Source organism: Panthera uncia, unplaced genomic scaffold (assembly GCF_023721935.1).
Source record: "Panthera uncia isolate 11264 unplaced genomic scaffold, Puncia_PCG_1.0 HiC_scaffold_967, whole genome shotgun sequence".
Taxonomy (NCBI): Eukaryota; Metazoa; Chordata; class Mammalia; order Carnivora; family Felidae; genus Panthera; species Panthera uncia.
Window position 1 is genome coordinate 6,856 of NW_026060163.1, and position 10,986 is coordinate 17,841.

Consider the following 10,986-nt stretch of genomic DNA (forward strand, 5'->3'; position numbering starts at 1 on the left):
TAATTAATTAATTAAACTATAGCCATGTGTGGGGGGGGTGGAATCTAACAATACACTAAGGGATAATTTGTTATGACCAAATGGTGTTTATCCAAGAAATGCAGAGTTGGTTTAAGATTCGAAAACCAATTAGTGTTATTCACCATATTAACAAACTTTTAAAAAAGGAAAATTATATGATCATCTCCATAGGTAAAATAAGTCCCTTGTCAAAATTCAACACCCCATTCCAGATAAAAACTTTCAGCAATCCTGGAATACAAGGGAACTTCAATATGATTTAAAACAAAACAAAACAAAACAAGTCATGATAACTCTACATCTAACGTTACATGTAATGGTAAAAAACTGAATGCACTTCCTAGAAGATCAGGAAGAAGACAAGTAGGACATGCACTGAATGACTTTTTCTCTTCAGCACTATACTAGCAGTTCTAGCCAATGCAATCAAACAAGAAAAAGCAACAAAGGACATCCAAATAGAAAATGAACTGCAAGTCTCTCTATAGCAATGCCATGGTCACAAAATAGAAGTTGGCAAACTCCCACCAGTGGGCCACGTTACTTGTTTTGGTACATTAAATTTTATCAAAATACAGCCATGTCCATTAATGTATGCAGTATCTATTGACTGCCCTTATAGTACAATGGCAAAGCTGTTTAGTTGCGACAGAGAATGTATTGGCTACAAGTCTACAATATTTACCATTGTTAGTAAAATAGTAATTAAAAGTGAATTTTAATGAACTTTGCTTATGTAGAAAATCTGACAGAATTAAGAAAAATGCTACTAGAATTAATGAATTTATAGCGGCACATGGATGACTCAGTCGGTTGAGTGTCTCTTGATTTCAGCTCAGGCTATGATCCCAGAGTCATGGGATGGAGCCCTATGTCAGGCTCGCACTGAGCATGGAGACTGCTTAAGATTCTCTCTCTCTCTCTCTCTCTCTCTCTCTCTCTGTCCCTCTCCCCTACTCATGTACTCTCTCTAAAATTAAATATATGTATACATATAAATTTATCAAGGTTGGAAGATACAGAATCATTACACAAAAATCAACTGTATTTCTATATACTAGCTATAAAGAATCAAAAATTAAAATTTCAGGGCACCTGGGTGCCTCAGTTGGTTAAGCGCTGGGCTCTGGCTCTGGTCATGATCTCACCGTTGGTGAGTTCAAGCCCCACGTCGGCTCTGTACTGACAGCTTGGAGCCTGGGGCCTGCTTCAGATTCTGTATCCCTCTCTCTCTGCCCCTCCCCAACTCATGCTCTGTCTCTCTCTCAAGGGTAAACATTACAAAAAAAAAATTTAATTTAAGATATATTATTTACAACTGCACTGAAAATAAAAAATAATCACAGTTAATATCATAAAAGACAGAAAGACCTATACATTAAAAACTACAAAATATTACTGAGAAAATTTTAAAAGACCTATATCAAGGGAGAGATATATCCTCTGTTCAGGGGTTAAAAAATTCAATATTGTCAAGAAGTCAATTCTCCCCAAATAAATCTGTAGATTCAACATAATCTAAACTTCATTTCCAGAAGACCACCAGAGTTGGGGTTTTGTTTGTTTGTTTGTTTTAAGAAACTGACAAACTGATTCTAAAATTCACGTGGAAATGCAAAGGATCCAGTGTAGCAAAAGAACACTGAAAAGAACCAAGCAGGACGACTAACACTACCTGATTTCAAAAATTCTTATAGACTGGCAGTGATTAAAACAGCATAATATTGGTACAAAGATGGCCAAAGAGATCAATGAGACAGAATAGAGCCCATAAATAAACCCACACATATATGGCCAACTGATTATGACCAGGGAGCAATGGCATAAAGTGGAGAAAACACAGCCTTTTCAATAAATGGTGCTGGAACAACTGGATATCTATATGCAAAAGAATGAACTTGTATCCATACTTTATATCATAAAAAAGAATATAAAATGGGTCATAGATCTAAATGTGAGACCTAAAACTATAACACTTCTAAAAGAAAGCATGAGAGAAAAACTTTGTGACCTTGTGCTAGGCAAAGATTTCTTAGATATGAAAACCAAAAGCAACAGTCATACAAGAACAAATGAATGCGTAAACTGGACTTCACCAAAAAGAAAAACTGCTCTTCAAAAACACTGTTGAGAGAAGGAAAAGTCACAGACTGGGAGAAGAAAAACCTTGCAAAAAAAAAAAGAGGTGATAAAGGAACTGTATCTAGCTCTTTCCACCATCTTTCTGTGCCACCATCATGATGCATGTGAATGTCGTGGCAGATGCTCCCCAAAGCATAACAATACTGAAAAGAGAAGCAGACGCCAGGTTCTTACGAGGCCGTGCTCCAAAGACATTGTCCACTTTTTAACTGTGATGATGAAGCATGGTTACACTGGTGAATTTAAAATCATTGATGATCACAGAGTTGGGAAAATTGTTGTGAACCTCACAGGCAGGTTAAGCAAGCATGGAGTGACTGGCCCCAGAACTGATGGACAATGCAAAGATCTAGAAAAATGGCAGAATAATCTGCTCGGTTTGGTTTCATTATACTGACCACCTCAGCTACAGTCATGGACCATGAAGAAGCAAGATGAAAACACACAGAAGGGGAAATCCTGGGATTCTTTTTCTAGGGATGTAATACGTATGTGCAAATAAAATGCCTCAGTGGAAAACAAAAACAAAAACCACAAAAAAAAAAAACAAAAAGAAAACAAAATAAGAAGGAACTGTGTCTAGAATATACAAAGAATTCTGAAAACTCAACAAGTAAGAAAACAAACAAATTTTTAAAATAAAAAACGATTTGGACAATTCAAAGAAGATATACAGATGGCAAGCAAGCATGTGAAAATATGGTCAACATCGTCAGTTATTAGGAAAATGTATATTCAAACCATAATGATATATAAAATATCCATCTGAATGGCTAGGATTTAAAAAGCTGACAATACTAAGTGTTCATGAATATGTATGCAGGAATTGGTGCTCTCACAGACTGCTGGTGGGAATGGAAAACGGTACAACTCCTTTAGAAAACGATTTGGCAGCTTCATAATAAGGGAATATAAAGGGACATGAGATTTTTAAGGGTGATGAATATGTTAACTGTCTGGATTGCGGTTATCGTCTCATACGTGTAAACATATGTCAAAACTATCAAATGACTTCATATATGTGCAGTTTACCTAACTAAAGCTGTTGGAAACGAAAAGCTCTTTCACAGGAAGAAACGTCTAAAACAGTGGATAAGACACAGATGGAAAGAAGGATGTCAAACAATACAAGATGAAGCCAGAGGACTGTGGCCTTTTAACCTAATAGCAATGAGAAGTAACAGCTAAGCTTTAAGCAAGGAGGTAACATGATGAAATACACATTTTTTTGAATATGTAATATTTATGGTTGCAGTGCAGACCAAGGTCCTGGGAGGTTGAACGGCAGGGAAAACGGTCCTGAGGTTATTTCAGTCATCTAGGAGAAAAATAATGACCTGACCTGGGTGAAGGCACAGAAGAGAAGCAGAGTTAACAGACACGTTAGATGTGCCATTCCCACTAAGAAAGGTACAGTAGAAATGATGACTCTTTGGCTGAGAGGATACAATAGTTCTCCTTTTATTTTAATATAAAATATATTTCTGAGTTGAACAGCTCTACAATACAGCAGTGTTCTATGGTGCAGTACTAGGCAAGGTGTGCACATATTACTACAGCCATATACGTAAAAAGGCTTCCTACCTTTACAATCCATGCCAAGTTGTTCAATCAGCAACATGAAATTCTTAGAGTAAGGCAACTCACAATCCTCTGAGGCTGTTTCAGATGACTGAATGAAGTCGACAAGGTCATCCATAGAAGTAATTTGCTTTTTGACCTACAAATAAAGAATACCATTTCAAAATGTCCCCCAAATATTTATAAAATATACAAGGTGTAGAGAAGCGATAAATACCCATCTTTTTATAAAAGCAAACACAGGGGCACCTGAGTGGCTCAGTCGGTTGAGCATCCGACTCCATTGTGGCTCAGGTCATGACCTCAGGGTTCCTGAGTTTGAGTCCCATGTTGACCTCCACAATGTCAGCATGGAGCCTGCTTGGGATTCTCTCTCCCCCTCTCCCCTTGCCCCTCCCCCACTTGTGCGTGCTCTCTCTCAAAATACATTTTAAAAATAAGTGAATAAACATTTAAAAGAGACTTTTTAAAAGAACGGATTTTTATCAAAAAGATACCGTTATCAATAGCTAGTATTTCTAAGTAACTTTTTCACAGCAAATGTCTCTACAACAAAGGAAGATTTTCTATTTTTTCACTACATCTTTCATAAAGTATTTTTTTTTGGCCACTGAACAATATCTCTAATAAATATTTATCAAAATAATATAATAAAATAAAAATAAAATAAATAAAATAAAATTACATTGTCTATTTTTCTTACCTTGTTCTTTTTCTTAGAAATTTTCTTTGCAGGTCTGAAAAAACCCAACAACTCTTTTCAGGCAAATATTAAATACTTAAAATACAAAGAATATTTAAATCTATTGTTTCTGATATAAAATCTCTGCATTTGAAACTAATTTTCTACAAAGGGGATTAAACAATAGAGTAACATTAAACAGCATAGAAAATATACTGCTACTAATATTAACAAAGGATTAGACGTATCCAGGTGTAATACATGTGCTGCTGAAGCGAGAACAACAAAGTACTAAATTTAGATAAAAACTAACAAAAGCAAAGGAAAATCCTAATGCTACTTGCATTATTTGATAGGCATGATACCATTGTTTTTGTTGTTGTCATTTTTACTAAAAATAAGCTTTTACTAGCACTAAAACCTACTTGGAAAGTGCAAGTTAAGTCCCTATATGAAAGGACCCTATTGAACAATCGTGATATTAACGTGTTGAAGACTCACTGTGCAACTACTCTCTAGGCATTGCTATGAGCACTTTACATGCCTTCAAGGCATTTGAAGCCCCACAACAATCTTATGAAGTAGGTTAGTATAGTAGGTATTTTACACAGGAAGAAAATGAGGCACAGAAAGTCGAAGTGACTTGCCCAAGAGGCCCTAATCGCTGGCCAAGAACAGACCCTGAATTCAAACCCAGGAATGTGCCTTCAAAGCATGTGTTTGATAACATGTGGTTAAAGTAATACTTAAGTGTTTCTAACTAATATAATAGCAAATGAATCTACATTATTATTCTATTTCTAGCTATAGCTGTACATAACAATTTCTGAATCTTACACATTCTTTTAAGAGACTTTATACCTAGGCAATATTGGAAATCTACTTTCAATAAACTACAGATTTGCTTCTTCTAGAGAAGTTCATCAACAGGCATTCATTCGTTCATTCAACTGTTTATTCCCACATTCAACACATACTTATTGAACATATAATCTGTGTCAATGACACTGCTGGTACAGGAAGCATGGTTTTTGTAATTTAGAGCTTTCCAGTCCAAAAGGAATTATCTGTGATGGGTTACTAGTTTATTTTCCAATTGTAAATAAACAAAATCTTCCCCTTTCCCCAGAACGTAAATAAATATTAACTTGATATAACCAGATACTTTCAAGTCCCTAACAAAATCATAGCTATTCGTGATGCTATCAAAGGCACTGAATATCTAAAATCATCAAGGAAGGATTAGTTCTATTCAGAATGGCCTCAGTGTTTGCATACATTTATTATAAGTGTGAGTGTATATATATACACACACATATACTTATATATTCATATAGAATTCATACAGAGGTATATATATATATATATATATATATATATATACACCTGCATACATGCATATATATATTTTTAAATCTGCACATTCAATTATAGGAGAATACCCCATTGTGGAACCAATTCTGAATAAACCAACTTCTTCCACAAAATTACATGAATAGGAGTACTAAAGACAATTACTATAATCTTTAAAAGATACTGTAATACACTCAACAAAGTTCCTAATGTTTGGAAACGCAAACAAAATTAAATTAACTAACCATGTCTATCTCTATTGATCATTTCCAACAGCATACATACTCTAAAAGCTCCCATCTTAAAATAAGAAGAGCAAGACAATGCCTTTGCAACTCACATTCTTTTTCAGTTATCATCCATTTCTCTATTACCTTTCCCAATTAAAATGCTCTAAGGAGTTGTTTACACTTACTCATCTTCCATGCTTCCATGGTGACTACTGAAACTGCTCCTTGACAAAGTCACTTACCCTCATCATAACTTTTCAAGCAGTGTGTTTGATATGTTGAGTATTTCTTGCTTTAGCTTGGACCTACCTACACTACAGCATCGTATTTCCACAAAAGGTAATCACGGCTAAAATTCCTTCACAGGCACATAAAGAATTTATAGATTTTACCTGCTTTCATGCTGATCCTTTCCACTGAAATGGCTGCCATCATTCTTTTGTAGTGGACCACCAGTTAGGGAATCGGCCTTCTTCAACACTGGTGTGATCACAGCTCCTTTTGATGTCCCTGTTTCATTTTCACCTTCATTTAACTTCTTCATATGTAAACCAGGTTCACTCCTTAAAAAAAAAAACCATAAAAAAGCCAATGTTTTCTAATAATTTTACTGATAAAGAATAAAAAGACAATTTTCATTAAGTTCTGAATTTTACCCATCTGACTTAATTTATTAATTCAGAGAACAGTGCTGAAATACCAACCATACACAAGGAAATACTCATCTGTTGCTTCAAACACAGATAAGTATACAATTATAATACAATGTGATTTGTAAGAATTGACATGTGAAAAGCTGTAAGTGAGGGCAAGAAAGGCTTTATTGAAGAGGGAAAATAAACAGGAGAGGTCACCAGGAAAAGAAACGGGAGAAAACCATTTTCTTAGAGATTAGAATGTAAGCACAAAGATTACATAGATGGCATCTAGGTGCCTTGAAAGGAAAAGTATACTTTTAGGAACTTGGAAAAAAAGCATAAGATACATGGAACCAAGTAGTAAGAGTCAGGAAAGAAATTCTGACTCAGACATGGGAGTAATAACTAATTTGTGCTATATTTTCGGCTTTTCTTTTAAATATAAAAATGCTTCATTTCAACAAAGTTTTAAAATAGCACAAGGTCCATATAACATGAAAGAAGAAATCAGGGAAATATCTTAGGGGCAAAACTACTTTTAAAATACCCATATGTCAGAGCGATATCAGTATCATAGCTGAGTAAGATGTACCTTGTTGTGTCTCCCCACCTACAACAAACTGGCATCTTATCCACCCAAGGGCAAAACTACCTTTGCAGGAGCTGTGGGAATCTAGCACCATATTCCAAGGGACCGAGGAAAAGTCTTGCCTACCCATGCATCAGGTAACAGGCATACATACTACAGTCTAATCTGTGGACCTAGCAATAGCCCATAAAGTGCCTCCAGTCCCTCCCTCTCAGCTACATCTGGGAGTCCCTCCCTAGAAAACACTGTCTAGGATAATCACCCGGGGATGACAGAGCCTATTTGGAAAACCAGGTGTCCTGCAGAGAATTTCCAGCATACCACTGGAGCAAAAAATCAGGGTTGGACACACTGAAGAGGTAGTCATTAAAGACTGGAGGAGGTGACTGCTACTTCAAATGCAAAGACAGCAATGCAAAATTGCAAAGAATATGAAATATCAAGGAAATATGATACCATCAAAGGATCACAATAATCTTCCAGTAATCAATCAGAAACACATGGAGATCTGTAATTTATTCAAAAGAGAATTCAAAAACAGCAGTTTTAAGGAAACTCAGTGAGTTACAAGAAAAACACAAAAAGCCAACTCACTAAAATCAGAAAAAACACTCTATGAATAAAATGAGAAGCTTAACAAAGAGCTGGAAATAGTAAAAACTGACTAAACAAAAATCCTGGAGCTGAAGTGTATAATGAAGGAGATGAAAAAAGCAAGAGTGATCACTGACAGGAAATGGATCAAGCAAAAACAAAAACAAATGTGAATTTAAAGACAGGAACTATCAAATTATCCAGTCAGCAGAGAACAAAGTAAAAAGAATGAAAAAGAGTGAGGAAAGACTATGTGACTACAAGTGAACCCTCATAAGGGTATTGGCAATTTCTCAGCAGAAACCTTACATACCAGGAGGCAGTGGGATTATACATATTCAAAGTGCTAAGAGAAAAAAGACTACCAATCAAGAATACTTTACTCAGCAAAATTACCCTTTGGAAATCAAGTCAAATAAATACATTTGATACACCGCATTAACAGGATAAAAAAAATCATATGATCATCCCAGCATGTGAGGAAAAAGCATTTGACAAAATTCAACATCTTTTCAGGATAAAAACTCTCAATAAAGTGGGTACTGAATTATCACACCTGGACATAGTGAAGTCCAATATGATAAGCCCATGGCCAACATCATATGCAGTGGTAAAAAACTGAAAGCTTTTACTCTAAGTTCAAGAACAAGGCAAAGTTGCCCACTTGACCACTCCTATTCAACAGGATATGGGAAGTCCTAGCCAAAGCAGTCAGGCAAGAAAAGGAAATGAAAGGCATCCAAATCAGAAAAGACATAAAACCGTCTTTGTTGGCAGATGATATGTTCTTATATATAGAATATCCTGAAGATACCACCAAAAAGCTGTTCAAAGGATGAAGGATACAAAATGAACATAAAGATGCAGGGGTGCCTGGGTGGCTCAGTCAGTTAAGCTTCTGACTTCGGCTAAGGTCATGATCTTGTGGTTTGCGGTTCAAGCCCTCTATTGGGCTCTGTGCTGACAGCTCAGAGCCTGGAGCCTGCTTTGGATTCTCCCTCTCTCTCTCTCTCTCTCTCTCTCTCTCTCTGCCCCTCCCCTGTCCACACTCTGTCTCTTTAGCCTCTACTACAAAGCTGTGATCATCAAGACAGTATGGTATTGGCACAAAAACAGACACACAGACCAATGGAATAGAATAGAGACCCCAGAAGTAGACCCACAAATGTATGGCCAACTAAGCACTGACAAAGCAGGAAAGAGTATCCAATGGAAAAAAAAAAGACAGTCTCTTTCTCCTGGGAGAACTGGACAGCAACATGCAGAAGAATGGAACTAGACCACTTTCTTACACCATACACACAAATAAACTCAAAATGGATGAAGGACCTGAATGTGAGACAGGAAACCATCAAAACCCTAGAGGAGAAAGCAGGAAAAAACCTGTTTGACCTCCGCCGCAGCAATTTCTTACTCACACATCTCCAAAGGCAAGGGAATTAAAAGCAAAAATGAACTATTGGGGCCTCGTCAAGATAAAAAGCTTCTACACTGCAAAGGAATCAATCAACAAAACCAAAAGGCAACCGACAGAATGGGAGAAGATATTTGCAAATGACATATCGGATAAAAGAAGGGCTAATGTCCAGAATCTGTAAAGAACTCACCAAACTCCACACCCACAAAACAAATAATCCAGGGAAGAAATGGGCAGAAGACATGAATAGACACTTTTCCAAAGAAGACATCCAGATGGACAACAGACACATGGAAAGATGCTCAATGTCACTCCTCATCAGGGAAATACAAATCAAAACCACACTGAGATACCACCTCACGCTGGTCAGAGCGGCTAAAATGAACAAATCAGGAGACTATAGATGCTGGCGAAGATGTGGAGAAACAGGAACCCTCTTGCACTGTTGGTGGCAATGCAAACTGGTGCAGCAATCTGGAAAACAATGTGGAGGTTCCTCAAATAATTAAAAATAGAACTACCCTATGACCCAGCAATAGCACTGCTGGGAATTTACCCAAGGGATAAGGAGTGCTGATGCATAGGAGCACATGTACCCCAATGTTTACAGCAGCACTTTCAACAATCGCCAAATTATGGGAAGAGCCTAAATGTCCATCACCCGACGAATGGAGAAAGAAGATGTGGTTTATATATACAGTGGACTACTACTTGGCAATGAGAAAGAGTGAAATCTGACCATTTGCAACAACGTGGATGGAACTGGAGGGTATTATGCGAAGTGAAATAAGTCAGGCAGAGAAAGACAGATACCATATGTTTTCACTTATATCTGGATCCTGAGAAACTTAATAGGAGACCATGGGGGGAGCGGGGGGAAAAAAGTTACAGAGAGGGAGGGAGGCAAACGATAAGAGACTTGTAAACACTGAGAATCAACTAAGGGTTGATAGGAGATTGGGGAGAGGGGAAAGTGGGTGATGGGCATTGAGAAGGGCACCTGTTGGGATGAGCAGTGGGTGTTGTATGGAAACCAATTTGACAATAGATTATATTTAGTAAAAAAAAATTACAAAATCAACATCAAGAAATCAGTTGCATTTCTACACAATAACAATGAAATAGCTGAAAAAGAAATATAAGGAGGGGCGCCTGGGTGGCTCAGTCGGTTGAGCGTCTGACTTCAGCTCAGGTCACGATCTCATGGACCGTGAGTTCGAGCCCCGCGTCGGGCTCTGGGCTGATGGCTCAGAGCCTGGAGCCTGCTTCCGATTCTGTGTCTCCCTCTCTCTCTGCCCCTCCCCTGTTCATGCTCTGTCTCTCTCTGTCTCAAAAATAAATAAACGTTAAAAAAAAAAAAGAAATATAAGGAAAAAATCCCCTTCCCCAAAACATCAAAAAGACCAAAATACTTTGGAATGAATTTAATCAAGGACTTTCTGAAAGATAGGTACAGTAAAGACTACAAGACATTGTAAAAGAAACAGCAGAGACACAAACGAATGGGAAGATACCCCGTTGTTTATGGATTAGAAAAATTAGTATCATTAAATATCCGCATTACCTGAAACCACCTACAGAGTCAATGCAATCCTTGTCAAAATTCCAATGACCTTTTTCACAGAAATAGGAAAAGCATTCCTCAAATGTGTAAGGAACAAAAAAGACCCCAAATAGCCAAAGCAATCCTAAGAAAGAAGAACAAAGCTGGAAGCATCACACTTGCTGGTGTCAAACTA

General features: G+C 37.1%; 1 protein-coding gene and 1 pseudogene across 1 annotated transcript; one reads left to right on the top strand and one right to left on the bottom strand.

Moving 5' to 3' along the window:
• The first annotated feature begins 1,974 nt into the window (after positions 1 to 1,974).
• LOC125918545 (40S ribosomal protein S15a-like) lies at positions 1,975 to 2,676 on the top strand (annotated as a pseudogene).
• A 322-nt stretch (positions 2,677 to 2,998) lies between these two features.
• Positions 2,999 to 6,593, bottom strand: LOC125918544 (ankyrin repeat domain-containing protein 26-like). Its single transcript, XM_049624528.1, has 4 exons — positions 6,402 to 6,593; positions 4,448 to 4,481; positions 3,748 to 3,883; positions 2,999 to 3,057 (listed from the first exon to the last, which is right to left on the bottom strand). The coding sequence occupies exons 1-4, from the start codon at positions 6,551 to 6,553 to the stop codon at positions 2,999 to 3,001; spliced, it is 381 nt and encodes a 126-aa protein (XP_049480485.1). The 5' UTR covers positions 6,554 to 6,593.
• Positions 6,594 to 10,986: the final 4,393 nt, after the last annotated feature.